The sequence below is a fragment of the Lissotriton vulgaris genome, chromosome 3_1 (genome assembly GCF_964263255.1).
Source record: "Lissotriton vulgaris chromosome 3_1, aLisVul1.2, whole genome shotgun sequence".
Lineage (NCBI taxonomy): Eukaryota > Metazoa > Chordata > Amphibia > Caudata > Salamandridae > Lissotriton > Lissotriton vulgaris.
Genome location: NC_141689.1, coordinates 516,462,305 through 516,482,880, shown reverse-complemented (window position 1 = coordinate 516,482,880; position 20,576 = coordinate 516,462,305). Strand labels below are relative to the sequence as shown.

General features: G+C 48.7%; 1 protein-coding gene across 1 annotated transcript in view; it reads left to right on the top strand.

Annotated features, from left to right (window-relative positions):
• ANKDD1B (ankyrin repeat and death domain containing 1B) overlaps positions 1 to 20,576 on the top strand; it is a 602,007-nt gene that overhangs the window by 428,220 nt on the left and 153,211 nt on the right. The window contains exons 10-11 of the mRNA XM_086960762.1: positions 9,387 to 9,485; positions 13,706 to 13,804. Coding sequence (XP_086816888.1) covers positions 9,387 to 9,485; positions 13,706 to 13,804 — 198 coding nt within the window. The remainder of the gene's footprint in view (positions 1 to 9,386; positions 9,486 to 13,705; positions 13,805 to 20,576) is intronic.

Sequence of the window (20,576 nt, the reverse complement as noted above, 5' to 3'; positions counted from 1 at the left end):
GCCTTGAAAGGTTTTTTAACCGCAATAAGCAGTTGTCTCTCGCCCGGAGGGCGGAACTCAAGAGTAACATCCTCATAGGTTTTGAGGCAACGAACAACACAGAGCTTTGGTGAATCTGGGAAAGCTGGGTAAGTTACTGACCTGGCATTACATTTAGTTCTTCTTGAAACTGTAAACGTAACCCCTTCTGGGGTAAAAACCCTGGCCGAGATATCCAGAGCACGAACATCTGAAGCACGCTTACATGAAATCAGGCAGAGAAGAATCGCCAATTTGGCCGAAAGTTCCTTGCGTGAAAGGTACTGATTATCCTGCCAGGACTTAAGAAAATTCAAAACCACATTAACATCCCATAACCCAGAATAACGGGGCTCTGGGGGGCGTGAAAGGCGAATACCCTTGAGGAGTTTACAAACCCAAGGATGCTCACCCACCGGAGAGCCATCAACAAGGGCATGACCAGCAGAAATTGCCGACCTGAAAGAGTTAATGGTGCTGTATGCCAATTTCTTTTTTAAAAGATCAGCGAGGAAGTTAATCACATCAGTGACAGAGGAGCCCATGGGATCCAGGTGTTTTGCCACACACCAATGAACCCATCTGTTCCATGCTGATCTATAACGTTTAGTGGTGTTAGGGGCCCAGGCTCCTCGAATGAGGAGCTCAGCGTCTTTCGAAAGCGAGTCACAAGACCAACATCCCCTGAAATCCTCCAGGCCATGAGATGTAGATGGCCCTGGAGAACCAGAGGATGCGGGTGACCCAAAGGATCCGTCAGAATGTGATCGAACGACGGTAACCGAAGAGGTTTGTCCCAAGACAGCTCTAGAAGAGAAGGAAACCAGCATTGAGCTTTCCAGATTGGTGTGATCAGTATCAGAGAAGCTCTCTGTCTGCGGATCTGAGCTGCCACCCTCTGAATGAAAAGGAAAGGAGGAAACGCATAAGCTGGAAACTGGGACCAGTCCTGTAGGAAGGCATCCACTGCTTCCGCACCCGGATCCGGTTTCCAGCTGTAGAAGCGGGGAAGGTGGGCGTTCCACCTGGACGCAAATAAGTCCATCACTGGAAGACCCCAAAGGTCCGAAATTCTCTGGAATACCGAATGATCCAGCCTCCAATCGCTGGCATCTCGAAAATTCCTGGACTGCCAATCCGCCAACATGTTCAGATCGCCTGGGAGATACTCCGCCGTGAATGAAATCTGACGAAGAAGGCAATAATTCCAGAAGTCCTTCGCAAGATCCGCTAGGACCTTGGAATGAGTGCCGCCCAACCGATTGATGTACCTGACCGCAGTCGTGTTGTCCATTCGAAGAAGAACACAACACGAAACCTTGGTCGTGGTGAAAGAGCGGATTGCGAAGGAACCCGCGAGGAGTTCCAAGCAATTGATGTGGAGGTGAAGTTCCTCCTCCGTCCACCTGCCGCCCACCGAGAGGGAGCCGCACCGGGCACCCCAACCCTGGCGACTGGCATCTGACTCGATCACAAGATCCGGACGGGAACCGAAAATCGCCTTCCCGTTCGATGCATCCATGTGATCTAACCACCAAAGAAGTTCCGACCGGGCTTCCAGATTTAAGGAAATCAGTTCCGAGTAGGTGAGACCCTTGCGAAGGTGAAATGCTTTCAGTCTCTGAAGAGCCCTGTAATGAAGGGGGCCTGGAAAAATGGCCTGGATCGATGAAGACAGTAAGCCCACAATCCTGGCCAATTGACGGAGGGAAATTCGATCCCGCCAGAGAACTTTGCGAATCTCCTTCTTAATCTTGGAGATCTTATGGGAAGGAAGATGAAGCGTCGCATCCGTAGTTATGATCAGAAAGCCAAGGAAAGTAATTTCTTGACGAGGAATTAGATCCGACTTCTGGGCATTGATGATGAAGCCCAGAGACTGAAGAAGGGTTATTGTAACCTGAAGATGGTGAAGAAGGAGATCCTTGGACTGATTCATTAAAAGAATGTCGTCCAGGTAAATTATTAGACAAATCCCCAGGGTACGGAGATGTTCTACCACCGGGCGCAGGAGTTTGGTAAAGCACCAAGGTGCTGAGGAAAGACCAAAGGGGAGCGTACGAAATTCGTAAACCTGATCCTTCCACAGAAACTGGAGGAACCGACAATGAGGAGGATAGATTGGAACCGAAAGATAAGCATCCTTCAGATCCAAGCGAACCAACCAATCGTTTTGCAACAGAAGGTCTCTCAAAAGATGGATGCCCTCCATCTTGAAATGTCTGTAAATCAGCCATTCGTTGAAGGAGCGGAGGTTGATTACCGGTCTGAACCCCTTGCCCTTCTTTTCCACTAGGAAAATGTTGCTGAGGAAACCGTTTGGGTGGGGCACAGAGTGGATGATGGCGCCTTTTTGTAACATCGCCCGAACCTCCAAGTCTATAAGCTCTGGTTCTGTGACAGAAAAAACTAGAGGGCGAGGATGAGAGAGTTGAACGGGGGAACCATAAAATTCGATGTGAAACCCCTGAACGGTCTCCAGAACCCAAGAATCAGAAGTTATCGACGACCAGGCCTGGGGAAACAACGCTAACCTTCCCCCCATTCGAACCAGAGAAATGATGCAAAATCTTACCATTAAATCCTCTGGAGTTGGACTGGTTTCCACCACGTCCTCTGCCTTGGCCTCTGCCTCCTCTAGAAGGGTAAAAGGTACCCTGACGCCCATCATTCCAGCGGTTGTTTCTTCTGGATTGTCCCCTGTTGGGGCCTTGCTGGAATTGACGGCCGGAGGAGCGACCCCTGCCTCTGCCGGCCCCGCCAAAAACCTTTTTGGGAAAAAACTTCTTCATAGAAGCCTGAGCTTTGTCCAGGGCAGAAAAAGTAGCAACAAACTTCCCTAACTCCTTCACAAAGGGGTCCCCAAACAAAGCACCCTGCACAATCAGGCCCGCCTCAGAAGACGACAACTCTCCTAGTTTTGGATCAATTTTAAGTAACAAGGATCGTCGACGCTCCGCCGAAAGCGCACAATTGGCCTTGCCAAGAAGGCACATAGCCCTTTGCGACCAACCGGCAACGTCATCAACCGATAAAGGCAAGCCTGACTCTTTAGAACGTTGGGCTAGTTCTATTATTTTGTCAGAGGACCCACGACATCCAAAAGCTTATCTTGACAGGCTTTCCAAGACCTATCTATACCCTTCTTAGGGTCCTTGATATACTTGGCAAAGAAGGTACACAACTTTGGATCAATCTCAGGGGTGCATGCCACCCTAAAGGGAAGGGAAGGGCGTGGGCACTCAGAACGCAGGCGTAAGCGTACATCCTGAGGTAAAGGCTGTCGAAGCTTAGCAGCGACATAATCAGCTGTAGACTGCTCAGGAAACCACTCTGATGACCTGGGTCTAAAAATAGTAGATGGGTCAAACATATTAGGAGGCACAAGATCACCCTCCGAAAGACTAGGAGCACTAGGTTTTGGGCGCCAAGACCTGCTCACGTCTGAAAAATCCTCTGAGGAAGCGTCCTCATCCTCATCTACGTAATCGTCCTCTTCATCATCTCCCTCGTTGGGAAACCCTTCTTCCGGGTCAAGGTCCTGGGTGGCAAAACCACCAGTCTCTCCGGGTGAGTCGTCTCCCCGGTAGGGTGCGCTTCTAAGCGTGCGCGCACTCTTACGAAAGACCTCAGATAATTTACTGAAGCCCTCCAGGTGCCCCGCGTCACGCTTCCTAGCCGTACGTGGTAGAGCACAAGGAACACCACTGGGCCCTGCCCCACTGTCCCCAAAAACACCTGAATCAGTCTTGAAAACATGGGCCGACAGTTTATTAACACTGTCCTGCAGAGGTGCCAGAGCTTGAGCTATCGCAGAAGAGAGAAGCCTGTCCACCTCTGCAGGAGGGCGCGAAGGGGTCAGTTGTGGCTGATCATTAGGAGCCACCACCTCAACAGTAGAAGGACTGGACTGCATTTTAGCAGAAAAACTGGTACCCATAAACAAACACCCCAACTATATATAAGGGGAAACCCTTCACACAGGTACCACACAGGCTAACACTAATACAAAGCCTGAAACACAAAAATTCTGACTGAAAATAAATTGTAATTTATTAAAAACCAGTCAGAAAAATAATTCTTGCCGTCAAAACACGGCGTCAGTGTGAGGGAAGAGGCAAAAACAATCGAAGCGCAAAGCCTCAGCGCGTTTCCACTCAAGCGCGAAGAGTGCTGAGGAGAGCAGCTGGTCGGCGTCAGAAGCCGACACCAAGACCGCGCACGCGCGAAGGAGAAACGCTCGGGCTGAAAGCCTACCGCGTTAAAAACACAATAACACAGCCTACAATAAAGGCGACGTCAAAGGCAAGTCAAAATACATCAAAACAAAGCTGTCAACACTCAAAATCAAAACTGCCACGACAAAGATCAAGCTGAAGTAAAACGTGACTTATCTTGCGGAGGCAGCAATGGAGAAAGAGGAAGGACTAACGGCTGGGATTCCCTATATGCTGACTGATGGACTCTGATTGGTTTATATGTTACCATGACTACCGCTGCCATGTTGGTTTGGGTAGTCCATGGTTTATTGTTTTTTCTTACTTCTAACTTGCTGTCCAATAAAATGGAGAAAGGACTAGCAAAATCCTCGCCTCCGCTTCCTGACATAGAATCCAAAAGCTTTCAGCAACGCTTATTAGAAGAGTTCTTGCTAACATACTTGACAGTAAAATTCTGTCCGGTGCTCAGAAGGATGAATAAATAACAAACTAAATTCAACTTAAGTGCAGCTGATCAAGAGCCACGCATTGGGGTTCCCGGTGCGCTGCATTTTGAAATAGACGATAGAGCTAATGGCAAAGACTTCTGTGTTCTTTGCCAGTCTGCAATTATTTTGCCACCATACAAAAAATCTGTTTAACTCGGGTGATTAATGTATCTCCTTGAGAGATATCTGAGCTTTGACTGGTCCCAGTATTAAAGCAGAGCAAAGGGATAATGTGTCTCTTGAAAGCACAAAGTGTAACATACAGTTCAACATTTTTTTAATGTAGATAGTTCAGTAGGTTCATGTGGATAATTATAAATATGTATCAGTAAGAACAACCCCCAACCACTATGTTATGTTTTAAACCCTGAGTTTGTATGTCTGCAGACCAAATATTCTTAACATGTAATCGGGGCAACTGGAATCATGCACTTCTGCGGCCGCTGTTCTTTTTCTTATAATTATTGATTTGCCGTATTTACCATATAGCCCATTATCTGTTGCATAATTTGCAAATTTTAACAAAAAATTGTGTCTAGCTCAAATGGATCAAAAGTTACTAAAAGAGTGGAAAATGGTATTCACGCATAGTGGTAGGCCCTTCAATGGTCATCTTTCCGTTGCTTATTTATTTATTAAGTTGTTAAGCTGGTACTGATGAGGAGAAATCTTTGCTCAGACAGTATTACCAATTTTCCATGTTTATAAAATTAAAAAATAATAAAGTAATACTACAAAATATGTGCCGCATTATGCTGCATAATTTGCCTTTACTTGCTGTATAATTTAGTCAACCCTGCCGCATAATTTCAGTGGCCCTGCAAATAATGCCTACCAGTATGAATGACATGTAACTCCTACATCTTGCAGCCCTCATTGTGTTAAGTAACATTTCTTCTACATTGACTTGCACACTTATGAGTCATTGTCTCTGAATAAAGTGTGATGTGAAGCACTCTTGACACTACATTGGGATGAGTACCACTATAAAAGAAATGATTAAATACACATGGGAGAGAGTACATGAAGGAAAGAGGGACACTGTTGAATAGTGGTACCGAAAGAATCCTTGAAGAATGAGGTCTTTGGGGGGGGGGGGCGGGACCAACGAAGATTGTCACACTACGTGGAGCCAGAAGTAAAGCCGGCGCTGCCAGGGGTGTAGTTATCATTCCTGTAGCCTATGCAGTGCTCCAAGCCCTAATACAAAAGTACTTCAGAAGCTGATTGTGGGATGGACTGGTAGTAAGGCATAGTCTATGAACAATGAGATTTCATTTTATTTCAATATTTCTAGTTAATGGAGAACAAAGAGCGCAATTAGAAATGTCTAACATAACATGACTGGTGTGCACTAATCCCAAATTCTTCTAGTGCCATACTAACCTGCCAGGCAAGTGCCTCGTGCTGCAGCCTTGGATGGATTTCTCCCTCATTACCTGCGGCGGCCACACCAGTGGTCCTGCTGCCCTATTTTGAGTTACGTGGTTGGACTGCCGCATGCCCTCTGCAACCGCCGGGGAACCCCCGGTACCTAGTGGTGTTGCAGCGGTGTGAGGCAGTAATATGCTGGTGGTGCAGCATTGACTGAGCGCGTTGACGGCTGTCAGGAATCGGCCCACAGTTCAATTCAAGAAACTATACGGGTAGGCTGACCGCCCTCAGCGGCTTTCCTTTGCAAAGTAATCTACCATATAATGGAGACTTGATCTCTGCTATCCTCAATACAATTCCGGGTTGGCTGACCAAACATGGCGGCTTTTGTCGTGAAGTATTTTACCACGCACTGGAGATTTGATTTCTTCTATCCCCAGTAATCCTTTGCCGCCTCCGTTCTCTTTCTAAACTGCTGAGCCCACTGTGACCGCAGTTCCATGTAATTTACACCGTGGTAATCTACATCACAGCCTTTGCCCCCTCACCCCACCCGCTTCCCCTCCGTCCTTAGGAAGACCCCCTGTAAGTCCTCCATTGATCCTTCTCCACATTGGAGTCGAAACGTCGACAACTATTATTCCGCCAGCACATGCCTCAGTTATAATGCGCTCACGAGGGCCACCTAAAACATGGCAATATGAATATTGTTTAACATTGATGTGTTTGTCTTCTGGCTCCACATGGAAGCAATTTGTCTGTATTTGTATTCGGACCAATAATTGATTGACCATCACTTTTGATTTTGCAAAAATCCTCCATCCCATCACACCAACTCGCACTCCCTAACTCTCCCTTACTCCTTGGGGCACAAACTTGTGTACCTTTAAAATAAGCAATATATTGTTCATGCCAGGTCCATTGTGATTAAATAACTTTGTACCTGCATTACTACTTGACTTGGCTTACGTTTATGTTTTTTCAATCTTTACTCTATCTTTCTCTTATAAGTAAAAGTGTACTGGGACCCCTTCTCAATGTACCTTGGTGGTGCAGCTACGGCACCACCAAGCATATTACGAGTTTCTTCACTGCCAGCCTTTTCATGGCGGTAAGCTGGCCATCAATAGGCTGGCGATGAGGGAACTAAGGGGGCTAAGACCTGCAGAGTTGCGCATACCAAAAAAAACCAAGAAGTGCAAGTGTCTCAACCTAATATAAGCACATCAAACACGGAGCTAAGAGGGAAACACAGACTTAGGTCGCCCTCCACTCTGCAAGTCATCAATCCACTAATGACCTAGGTCAATTTAGGGCATTCAATTTTGAAAGAGCTGGTGTATTGCTTATCGCAATTTTTTCTCTCAACAGACCCACCTCCCTCTTCTCATCAGTAAGGGGTAGGGAATACACCAGTCAGTAGCCCATCTTAAAAAAGCCCGCTCCCTATCCAGACAGAAGCGAAACCCACACCCAAATGTGATGAAAAAAATATGTGATCGCGCGATAACACCTCACGGGCGCACCACTTGCAAGGAGAACATGGCTCTATAGGTAGTAGCCATTTTCACTTTTTTAATATACGCAAACAGCGTAGAAGAACAAGAATAAAGTTATCTGTTCGTGCTGTATGCGTGGTTTTGTGTATATATGTTTTATGTTGTGAGACATCACTGTTTTTGTATGTTTTTTCACTGCACCTATTACTGGTAACACAGTTGGTTTTCATTTGGACACTTTTCTTTAAGCCCGATAGCACCGATGATGATAACAGGGCCGTCCTGGTGAGTACCTACCAGGGGTCCCATTGGTGCACCCGTGAGGTGTTATCGCGCTATCACATATTTTTTTCATCACATTTGGGTGTGGGTTTCGCTTCTGTCTGGATAGGGAGCAGGCTTTTTTTAAGATGGGCTACTGACTGGTGTATTCCCTACCCCTTACTGATGAGAAGTGGGAGGTGTGTCTGTTGAGAGAAAAAATTGCGATAAGTAATACACCAGCTCTTTCAAAATTGAATGCCCTAAACTGACCTAGGTCATCAACCTAATATAAGACTTGTACTTTGGTTGTCTATTTACTTACTTATATACTATTGCGCAACCTCCTCTGATGTTTCTGTAAAACGTAACTTTTATCCTGAATTTTTACCTTTTGTCCTGAATTTTTGTCCTGAATTTTGACCATTTGTCCTGAATTTTTACACTCACCGTCCTGAATTTGCACCCATGCCAGTTGGTCACCCTAGCCTAGCTGTTACTCTGGTGAGTGTACGAACTGAGTGGACTTACTTTGCCAACCAGTAATGCTGGCTGACCTCAAGCCAGTGACACTAAGGGTGAACTTTATTTCCTGTGGAAAGTCACTTTGTCCGCACTACCGCTTGCGGGGTATATGCTCCTCGACTGCACATATTCAGACAACCGCGGCCATATTGCTCCTCCTTCCCATAGCCTTAAGGAGGGAAATTGGATTGCGCGGTTCATAGACCTGTACAGCAGGACTCCGCTGACAGCACCTCCAGCGGCAGAGCCCACCTTAGGGAACCCCCGACACATTGGTTGCATGGGAACAGGGGTGGCCTTAGGCATGTGCAAGCTGTGCACCTGCACAGGGCCACCAAACCCAAGGGGCCACCACACAAATATATATCCTTAATATAATAATCCTTTGAGGATGGACACATATTTGCGTGGCGGCCCCTGGCAGGGATTTGGCGGCCTCTGGCTCTGTTCCACTTCCAAACTCCAAACACCCAGACCTCCCCCTCCCCCCTCTTCACTGGCCTCCGTGCTCGGCCCCGCCCAGACCCCCTCTTCCGGGGCACCCTACCTACGCTCCCAGCCCAGGGCCACCATGAGCCTTGAGCCGCCCCTGATGGGAACCCTTCACACTCAGACAGATTCTATGGGCGAAGATGAAGGGGGCACTTGGACCCCCCCCCCCCTGCACTGCAGAGGATGCAGGGCCCTGTGTTACGTGCCTGAATACCACATACACCGAGTGATTGATTGTTAATAATACTTTAGTATAACACACCTCCATATCGATGTATTTGCTACTTAAACTCTATTGCACATCATAAAACGAGAAGCAACTTAAAGGACAAAGATCAGGAGTTACTGTTCAAGAACACCAGAGTTCACTGCCCTTACTTTTAGGTGTTGCTGTGTCCACTGTTCGTGTGCTTTCCACTTGTGCCTGCGTAGTGCTGACTGACTGGGGGCTTACACTGTTTGGAAAGCTGTTTTTGTTTTGATATTTCTGATGTTTTTTTCATTATTAGGACGGCAGCAGCCCTTTGCATGCAGCAGCAGAAAATGGACACTTATCTGTGGTGAAATTCCTTATTAGGGAAGATGTTGATATTACCCCGAAACCAGAGGTGAGTGCGGCTGGGGGCTTGCGTTCGTTTTATCACGCAAGGCTGTCTGCATTATATGCGGCTCAAAATGTTAACTATGGAATGTAAAGTTACAACTACATAATGTTCATGAATTTGAACTGGGGGCCATCTGGTAAAGGAAGTTACAATGTACTGTCTATACACTATTACATCGTTTATATGTTATGCCTTGCCTATTGCTACAAACACAATATACATCTCAAGCACAGCTCATGGCACTATGAGGCTCTCCCTAAAACCTTATACCTAAAACAAAACATCCAAAAATGTATAATTACTTGTGTAACATTAAAGTAGGTATAATATCATTCGCATGATGTATAGAGCCCATACATAAGCACACAGCAAATACAGAATAGTAACACATAGGCAAGGGAGTAGCCAGAAATTGTAAATACCTCCCACGTTGAACTAAAGCTCTTTTTATTTTTTTATAATCAAGTTTATTGAATTTAGAATGAACCACAAATTTACATTGACAGCAAAATCAAGCATAATATCAGAGTGTACATCCACATGAGAAACGACAGAGACTTGTGAATCAGTTTGTAGGGCAAAATCATACTTGAGACTATCCCGAATCATAAAAGACACACACTCACCCCTCAGGACAACAGGTTGAATAATTTACACCATATCTTTTCGAAGAGTTCAGGGCAGTTCCGGGCTTTAAAGAGGGGCTCCTCTTGAGTTCCGCACAAGTCCACTCCCCGTCTCCACCTCCGCATAGTTGGGGGTTTGGCCTGGGACCATAGTGCCGCTATATCTCGCTTCGCCACTGTTGTCCCAAGGAAGCGCTTGTCGGCCCGAGAGCTGTCCAGGCCATCAAATACACCTAGAAGCAGACGCAATGGGTCATGGGAAATCGTCCACCCCAGGGGCTGTGAGAGTTCCAGGTCCACACCCGCCCAGAATGGTGCAAGGATGGGTCATTGCCAGATCATAAGATAAAAATCCGCTGGGGAGTGTTTGCAGCGCGTGCAGGTCGGGGAAGGTCACAGCCGGGCTTTGTATAAGCACGCAGGGGTGAGGTATGCCACCGTAAATAATAGAGTTGGACTAGATGCAGTTTAGATGAGGTCATCAGGGTCTTGGGGGTCTTGAGAGTGTTCCTCCAATCCGCATCCTCCAGGGGGCCTAACCAACCCTCCCAGCAAACTCGCAGCAAATCTAGGGTTGCCGGACCATTGTTCACAAGAGAGCGATAAATCCGAGACACCCCCCGTCTACCCAGATTCCTCATCATCACTTGGACCTCGAGGGGACTAAACTCAGGGAGCGAGGTGGGAGACAGAAGGTGCAACCCAAGGGCATGCCTAAGCTGTAAATATTTATAGAATTGGGAGGAGTGGAGGGAGTGGCGCTGCTGCAGGTCTGCAAAGGTTCTGACATGGTCCCCCACCCAAACGTCCCCAAGAAGCGAGATCCCTAAGTGGTCCCATCGATGGAAGTCCCAGAGTGATGAGGCCTCTCCCAGCCATGTGCCACACCACAGGGGCGTCTGCCTGGTAAGTTTCCAATCCCATCTCATGTGACGCAAAGTAGTGCGCCAAGCCAAGAGGACTGACCTAGTGATGGGTGAAGGTCCCTCTGTATGGCAGTTCCATAGAAGTAGGCCTGAAGCTGCGTGAAGTCCATCGACAGGAGTTCTACCTGATACACCCAGTCGGACCAGCCCCCCGCGAACCAGTCATGGACCACGATAAGTTTCGTGGCTAGATCATAGAGGTGAAGGTTGGTTACACCCATGCCCCTGTCATGAACTAAAGCTCTTATGGCACCAAGAAAGCAAAGTAAGTCATATCAACCCCCAGAAGAGCTCTCTTGTCCAAGGATCTAGCCATTCAGCCTTCCATCAAACTCCTGATATCCACCATTTCATATTTACATTCTGTCATCTATTAATTCTTTCATCAATCATTCAGTCTTACACCCTTCATTCTGTCCTTCCATCTGTGTGCCCATCCATATCCAAACCTATTCAACCATTTGCAAACCTATCCATCATCTATCATTCCATTGATCATTTCACTCATCCATCCATCCATCCACCTTTTCCCTCATCCATCCAACCATTTACCCTTTCATCCAAGCCATCCTTTCACTCATCCATCCACTCTTCCACCCATCCATCCACTCACTCATCCAACCATTTACCCTTTCACCCATCCAGCCATCCTTTCACTTACTCATCCATCCACACAGTAACTCATCCATCCACCCATACACTCATCCATCCTTTCTTCCAGCTCTCCACCCTCCCTTTCAGTCATGTATGTGTTCTTTAACTCATCCTTCTGTACATTTTTCTTTTCACTCATCTGTGCACCCATTCGCCCCTCCATTCTGTCATTCATTCATCCATGCTTTCACACATCCATCCATCCTCCCTTTCTCTCTCCATTCCCCTTTCACTTAGCCACCAATCCTTCCATCCACCCTTCAAACATCCACCCACCCATCTAGTTGCAGACAGAAGAGGCCCATCAAGAACTTCACCCTCACTGTAGTTCCTAAAGCAAGGGGTGGGTTGGGCGTGGGGCAGGGTGTGGAAGTGGAGGGTTCACTGTGCCCCTGCCCGTAGGCAATCTTAAAACTTGGAAGTTATGAGTCATGCATGATGCACAGTTCCAGGATCTGAGGTGACTGTGACATGGTGTTGTTTCCAGGGCTTTAAGTGGGATGAAAGATACATAGAAGCTGGTGTTGCTTATGGGGTCCCCATGTTGGTACTAATGTTTGGCTTTTCATTGGTTTCACTTCTTATACTGGAAATATCAGACTCGCTATTAGATGCCCCACTAGTTCGATCCCCTGTGCTGATTATATCTTTCTGGGGATTTATTTGGTATCTCAATCGGGTATACCATACTCTGGTGCACTAATTCCGCTACAGCTTGCTTGAGGATCCCAAGTGCTCGCGCTGCAGGACAGATGATGCTGACTTTACGCACATAGCGTGGCACTGCTCTTGAATGCAGCATTTTCGGCTTGTGATATTTAAGATTCTGAATGATATCACTGGAGAGGCATTGATTTTCTCACCAATGGTGACCCTTTTAGGCTTCGATAGAGATATCTTGAAGACTGACCAGTGACTTAGGGCGCTGGACTTGCTACTAGCACAACGCAAGATAGAAATGCGTTGGATGAAAAGTCCCCTTCCCACAGTAAAGGTGTGCATACAGATATGGTATATTGTAATACCAAGTCAGATGCTTATCACAACCTTAATACAACTCATAGTCTCCTGAAAGATATATGGGGCTCATACCACTGGTGCTTGGGAGGAATGACGCCAGTGGGTATGGAGAGTTGAGAGATTCTCAATGATATATATCCCACACCGTGCCATCACTTGACTGATTATCGGATGCGAGCGGGCATGTATGGAGGACGATGTGGTTGCGGGAGTGGCTCCCCACCCCCTGCGTCAAATGTTCATCCATCCATATATGGAATGTATTTGGTGGTTCCCAAGGATGCCTGGGTAGTGTGCATTATTCTCTGTTGTGTTAACACCTGTGTTGGCTGTCATATACAGCCCGCCACCCATATGCCTCATCTATGCCTTAATTGTACTCGTAATGTACCTGCAATGCAGCTGTATCTGTTGTTCTTCAATTTGTCTGTGCTGGAAATGCCATATTCTATTGCTTAACTGTTTATTTTTGCTAAAAATGAAAATAAAGTTTAAAAAAGGACACAATTTCCCAAATAGTGACCAATTTCACTCAGACAGTTTTTGTGAAGAACAATTGAAAGACTTCTGTGGTATGTCTTGCATCTGGTGTCAGTAAATAATCTCAAGTGAAGAGGTGAGATGGAGGTTCATTTTTTACAAATGTTCATTGTTTTATAGACCAATTTTCCCATTTGGTGATTCTAAACTTGAAAGCGTATTTTTTTGCAAGTGTTACCATAGGGGCTGTATTTTGTATCTTAACACAAATCTATGACGTTTTGTATAATTTCATCAAAGACCTCATGATCTCTGTAACAGTTGTGGGCAGGCTCAGACCCAGAAAACCAGATATATCAATATTTGGTACTGTAGAAAGTGATACTTGATTGTGACTCTCTCCCAGTAGTAGGGCTTCATTCGCTGACCTTAAGAGAAATCTAGCATTCATGATTTGTAATGTTATGTATCCAAGATGTTGCTTCTGGCTTACAACTGCCTTTTTTTTACTTTACAGCACAAAAATTCTCCTCTTCATCGAGCCATTAAAAATGATCATTGTGATGTAGTGAATATTCTCCTAGAAGCAAATATTGATACGAACACCTTGGATCAGGTAAAATAAGCCGACATGTTTTCTACTTATTATTTGTACGATGGTGCTCTTATATGTTAATATAATGTATTATCCGCTTCCCTGAAGTCGCCACAGGCTGTATCAACCTCCGGTAGTAGTTGGAGAACTCATCTGCCACAGCCTGCGGCTCTGTGATCCTGCGTGACTCTAGCCCTTCCAGTTCAGGTACCAACCTAGACGCACGTTCCCCGTGCCCGAGCCATGCTATCAGTTTACCTGCTTTGTCGCCGTGCTCGCAGATACGGCTCTGGACGGCGTTGTGCTGAGCCACCGCTCTATTCCTAACAAGATTTTTATACTCCTCCTCCCGGAGTCGCAACAAATGAAGCCCCACCAGTGTACGCGACCTAGCCACCTTCCCCTCCAGAAGTATAACCTCTGCCTCTTTCTGTGCCACCTCTGCATAGCCTGCCCTCTTCTTCGCTGACACCAAAGACATTACTTCACCTCTAGCAACCGTTTTGTATGCCTCCCAGACGGACTGCGCAGAATCTACAGACCCCCTGTTCTCCATAAAATAGCGGTCTGACATCCGGAGAATCTTCTTCTTAATAGCAGGGTCTTTTAACTGCCAGGCGCCGATGGGAGACACTCTACCCACTGTCGGTATTTCAAGAGCAAGGGAAAGCCATAACGAGGAGTGGTCAGAAATTCCCCGAGATATCTCACTTCCTGGATCATGGACGCCATCGCCGCAGGAAGCAGCAAGTAGTCCAGCTTAGACAGGCTGCCCTGAGCAGCCGAGACATGGGTGTAGTGCGTCGACATCGGATTACGTACTCGCCAACTGTCCACTAGCCCCAGCATGTCGAGAAACTCTGAGAGCCATTTCTGGGTCTGTCTGAGCGCCCGGGGTGGACTTCGATCGATCTCCCCATCAATTACTGAGTTAAAGTTACCACCTAAGACTAGACCTCCAAGGGGTAGCGTAAGAAATATAGTACTCAAATCCCAAAAGGTCTCAGTCTGCAGGCCAGGCGGTACATAAAAAGATAGAAAGGTAATCGTCCGTCCCCCGACCTGTCCGGAAACACCAGCATATCTGCCCCTTTGGTCAACCCACGTGGCCTGCACCAACAGGAGAAACGAGTTCTTAACCAGTATACCGACACCCCTAGAGCAGGTAGTGAATCCAGCGTGTACCACCAGTTTATACCCACCCTTGTGGAGGGCCAAGCATCTATTTCCGACCAAGTGTGTCTCTTGCAATAAAATCACATCTCGGGAATGTCGCCTGACGAGTTGACTGACCATCCCCCTCTTAATCTTGTCGCTCAAGCCATTCACATTCCAGCTCAACACTCTCATCCCCGACCCTCGGCTATTTTGCGTCACCGGACCCAAGCAACAGGCAAAGCGCAGCAATGGTGTCACCTGGGTTCAAAAAATAACAAAAAACCTCACAATAACACACCAACAAATACAACAACACATAAAGATAAAACATTCCCAGCCCTCCTCCCCCCACCCTGCACCCCTGCTCCTGGCTTACGCCTGACCCCAACTTGCAGTGTGCCTATCGCCCCACACTCTAACTAACCGACTAACTAAAGATAGTAATGGGGAGGAAGACAGCTCCAGTGGACATCTCCCCACCCCCTCCACCCCTCAACCCCTTTTCAATAATGACACACATCTCTTAAAGTATCAATGAAAAGGCACATATATCGGACACCCCGTGGACCTTCTCAGACTCACGCCCCTATTCCCGCTGCAGCTCTTCACCCCCCTCCATATTCCCCGATGTCTCAGGCTCTGGCTCAGGGTGTGCATCTAACCAGTCCGAGGCAATTTCAGGATTTTCAAAAAACCAGTTTCCCATGAAGCTCAATCCGCAGTCGGGCCGGGAACATCATGGCGTATTTCACACCCCTCTCCCTAAGTCTCTTCTTGATGCCCAGAAAACCTTGGCATTGTCTCTGGACTGCTTGTGTAAAATTAGGGAAAAAGGAGAGATTGGCATTTTCCAATTTCAGAGGGCCTCCCGACCTGGAGGCTTGCAGGATAACGTCTCGGTCTCTGAAATTAAGTATTCTAGCGATTAGTGGACGTGGGGGAGCCCCCGGCCGTGGCCTTCCGCCCTGGACTCTATGTGCCCTTTCAACCGTAAAGAAATTACTCAGTCCTTTGGGCTGAAGGTGCTGAAGAACAAGATCCTCCACGAATAAATCAGGGGCCGGGCCTTCTGCCTTTTCGGGAACCCCCACTATCCTGACGTTGTTCCTCCGAGCCGTCCCTTCATAGTTGTCGAGCTTTCGACTTGCAAGCTCCCCAGCCGCCTGAGCTCCCGCATCTCCAACTGCAATGTGGCCACGTCGTCTGTCAGGCTCGCTATTTTGATGTCAAGGGACTTGACTTTCTCACTGGTTTTGGTGGGATCTGCACGGATGAGGTTGACTTCGATGGTTACAATATCTAACTTATGGTCAAGCGACTCCATTGTCTGTCCCAGGGTTGTTTTAACCCCATCTATAGCCGCCACAACATCAAGGAGCGTCGGCTCCACCAGCGGGCCGGTCGGCTCCTTCCCTGAGTCTTGCACCTTCCTTGAGTCTTGCGGGGACCCCTTGGACATTGTGTAACGGTCTAGTTTGTTAGTCTGGACATAGCGAGAACCCTTGGAGGATCGGTATTGGGGCTTCTTGGATTCATGTTTGGATGCCATCTTTAGTTCCCGGTCAGAACTCACAACACTACGCTGAGAATCCACCACCACACCGGCCTGCACAGTTGATGAGCCAACAGCCCCAACCCCTCGGCTCCCCGACTCCATCAGTCCAGCATCTACCGCCCTCCGAGTACTGGGCCAACCTGCTGGCCTCACCCCCGGCCCGCAACCAGCCACCCCCAAACACCAACCGTTATCAAAGCTGGCTGGTTCACTCACCGGTTCTCACTGACCGCTCACAGGCGAGCTGGGGGGGTGGGTGGGTCAAAGGGTGCAGGATGTCGAGACAACAGCCTCGCGAGTGAGGCGATCCAAAGAATAGGTCCCAGAAGCTTCCCTCAGGGGGCAGGCAGCGTATATCACCCCGGGCCCTCCGCCACTGACCAAAGCTGTCCGGCAGAGCTCCACAGGCAACGACGGGGCGACGTCTCCTAGGGCCCCCCAACTTCCTCCACGTAGGGGGTTGCCTCCCACAATCAGCCACTTCAGCTCTCGCCTCTCCTGTAGGAACGGGGTCCCGGCCGCCACAATTGAGAATCACACCTGCGCCCCGGAGCCCCAGCCATCGCCGGACCAATATCGCCCCACCATCATGCAGCGCACCCCAGTATCTGTCCTCGGTGTCCTCACGTGCAGGCGTAGCCCGGGGGCCCCCGGGTCAGCCCGGACAATGCACCTCGCTGCTCCGGTGCCGCTGATGACAGAGCCCCGAGGGAGCCGCCCACCCCCGGTCACGGCCGCGGGACCAGCCAGAACCACGGCCGGCCGCGCCCACCACCAGAATCCCTGGCTCCGGGCACAACAAAGGCCTCCTACTTCTTTGCACGATGTCACCGCCTTCAACAACAACGGGACCAGAGCTGCCCCGGGGAGGGGGTTGGGGGGGGGGTCACAGGGCCCAACCGCACAGCGAGTGGGACCAGAGCACCGGCTGCCACCAATACGGCCCTCTTCCGAGCCTCAGAGCCCCAGCAGCCGCAGTCAGGCCGCCTCTAATCAGCCAACAAGGCGCCCCGGCGCCCGCAATTAATCGGGGCTTCCGGAAGTATAGGTAGGTCCGTCTCGATCCCACCAGAAAACAGGCCGGACGAAGGTCCGAGCACCGGGCCACTTCCGGTCCTCGCCGCAAGTGTTGTCAAACTCACACCCAGCCGTATCCACCACTCGAGTCCCCGGCTCAGGCCGTCACAGAGGCCAGGAACTAATTGGCGCTGCGCTCCGGCCCCCGATCTCGCAGCGGGACCGGAGTCGCAACAGGATCTCGACACGGGGTTCCGCTGTCAGTTGAGCGAGACAGTGTGCCAGGATGGTCGCAGGATGTTGGGGTGGGAGTTCCGTCCCGACGGAGCTGCTCACCTACGCGGCCATCTTAGGCACGCGCTAGGCTCCTCCTCCCATACTGATTTTTATGGTCTTTAAATTGTTTGTCAAAATGGATTGAGTAGAGCTTTTCTCAGCACTGTTAGTATTGTATTTTGAAAATCTTTCAGCCAAAGGCCATGACGTCCGAGAGGAAGGAAAAATCTGATACAAGATACAGAGGGCCTCCTCCTGCCCCATGGAAGAGACCATGCCCATAGAGGGACAAAAAGTGCTCCAAGGCTCCCAACTATTGCTCAGTATGAACATGATTTTTTATGGAACTGAATATTCAACACATTGGCCTATTCTTAGAGAACTAGGAGGTTCTGGTGGCTGCCAGAAGGTCCTACACTAGAACCACTTAAAATAGCTGCAGTTCTGTCACTGGTCTTACATGCTTAGTAGGTAATGAGATATATATTTTCTGAACAACCTGACTGCAGCTGAGATGCAGGTTGCCTTAAGGTGATTGGGACATATTGAAACAGGCATATGGAATCCTCCATTGCTTATGAGGCAGTCGAGAGACACCAGACAAGCCGTAAATCCACATCATTGCCCCTTTTCTCAATCTCCTTCTGAAGGTGTGAAGTTCTGGAATATTTGTCTAGGACTTTGGGAGTAGGTCCCGAACCTGAGCACCTTCTAGTTTCAGAGATCTACCTCCGCATGTTTCTCAATAATATTTGGCCAGTCTCATCCTGGGATAAACACTATGAATGGAGAGCCTTAGTGGAGGCTGAAAATCATTCAGCTTGGATAAACTGAACAGATTTGGTCCCTTGACCATTTATCACATCAAGGGACAAAATCTCACCCTAATGTGGTCAGAGTCTTAAACCACCTATATTTATGGCGGATTGATCATAGTTGTAAAAAAAAAACACTCATGTTCAAGGCGGAATATTTTTGTAAACCTAAAAAAAATAACTATTTAGCTCTGTTCTGATGTGCCTCTAGCTGGAAAGCAACTTTCTGGGGATTTTAAAAAGTGCTGCCATGCAGCATTGCAGTCGGGGTGGACAGAACTTCAGCCTTGTACACAAAGAGGTTTTTGTTTTAGAGTGGGCAAAGATGAAAATTAACCATTTTTGTATTGCATGGATCCGAGGTTCATTAGACAGCTGGCCATCCAACTTTACTGACAGATTCCTAGATCCACGGGGACAAAGGCAAAACCTCAATTATCTGGCCTGAGCAGAGGAAGACTGGAGGGACTAGCACAACCTAGGATCAGAACTTGTGATTCACTGCCCTTCATGCTGAGTGGATTTTTCTGTATAACCCCTTCTACGCCCTCCATCGCAGGTCCAATGTGCAGAAAAGGAGAACATGCATGTTGTTGCATACCCTTTAGGGCAAAACCCACAGTAACCTAGAGAAATGGAAGCAGACGTTTACGGAAGACATGCCTAACCCTTGAGGAACCTCCCAAAAAAAAGGAAAGTGAAAACAGTTGTTGTGATGAACTTTTTGATACCTGTCTGAGAAAGGAATAAGGCAGTTCCAGAAATTCTCTTTACCCAACCCATGCAATGGAGGTCATTGGTCAGATTTGCAGTATTAAGGGCTGCTACCATATCTAATAGGTCTCCTGTGGCCTCAGCTTCTCATCCATGTCCATCACCCTTTTCTTCTTAACTCTGCCTTGTTGAAACCAGGGTTGTAAATCAGAGAATTTAACTTCCATAATTTTTGCCATGAATGCAAGTATGTAAATTGGAAGGGTTTAGAAGTATAATATCTATTTGAGAGCCAGAGACTCATGACTTTTATTTGTTCAGTGTAGTAACATTTGGCTCAGCCACCTTGGAGATTTTCTCACGGATGTTGTCTAACTTCTTGATGAAAAAACTTGCCAAAGGGCCACATAGGTCCTAAATAGGAATAAGGGGGGGCGTGGCCAAGATGGCGGCGGAGTAGGACGTGCTTTCAGTCCCTCCGGAGCCGCATATTACTTAGCTTTGATTACAGCCCTGTTGGGCGCCCATCTACACCTAAATCTGCGGTGCCGTGGGTTCGGGTGCTGCCCGGCGGTGTCCGGTGCCGTTACTTTACGATCCAGGCTGGATTGAGGAGGTGTGGCTCAGTGTGGCCCAGACGAGTTACGCGCCAGGTGAGCCTCATGGTCGGGGAGACGAGCGGCCCCGGAGGGGTGCGGGCCGCCTTGGGGAGCTGGTGTGCTTGGACTGGCGGTGGGGGTGGCATCGGGGACTGTCCCAGTGCACCCCGAGCTGGGAGGGGGTGAGAGACCGCAGTCAGCATTGCAGCAGAGGGCCGGCTGGGTCCGCCGAGAACACGCTGTGACTCCAGAGCTTCCCGGAATCCGGTGGGAGCGCTGATCCGGCCTGTGGCCTCGGCAGGAGGTGAGATGGTGGGGGCCGCCGGGGGGCATCTGCGCTCCGGCCCGCGACGCCGCTCGGAACCTGCAGCAGACCGGCGTGGGAGCAAGGAGCGGTGCCCCGGTCCTAGTCGCAGCAGAACGGCCGGGCAGGCTACGCGACTCCCTGGTGAGGCCCGGGGCCTACGACAGGCCTGAAGGCAAGGTGCGGTGTGGTGATAGTGCTTGCGGAGGAGCCCTCCCCCCGCTCATGGAATGGGATTGCGACTCCAGAGTGTGGCCCGGGGCCTATGGTAAGGCCTGAAACCCAAAGTGAGTTGGGGGTGCCAGTGCTTGCGGAGGGGCCCATTCCCCGCTCTTGGAACTGGATTGCGGTGCCC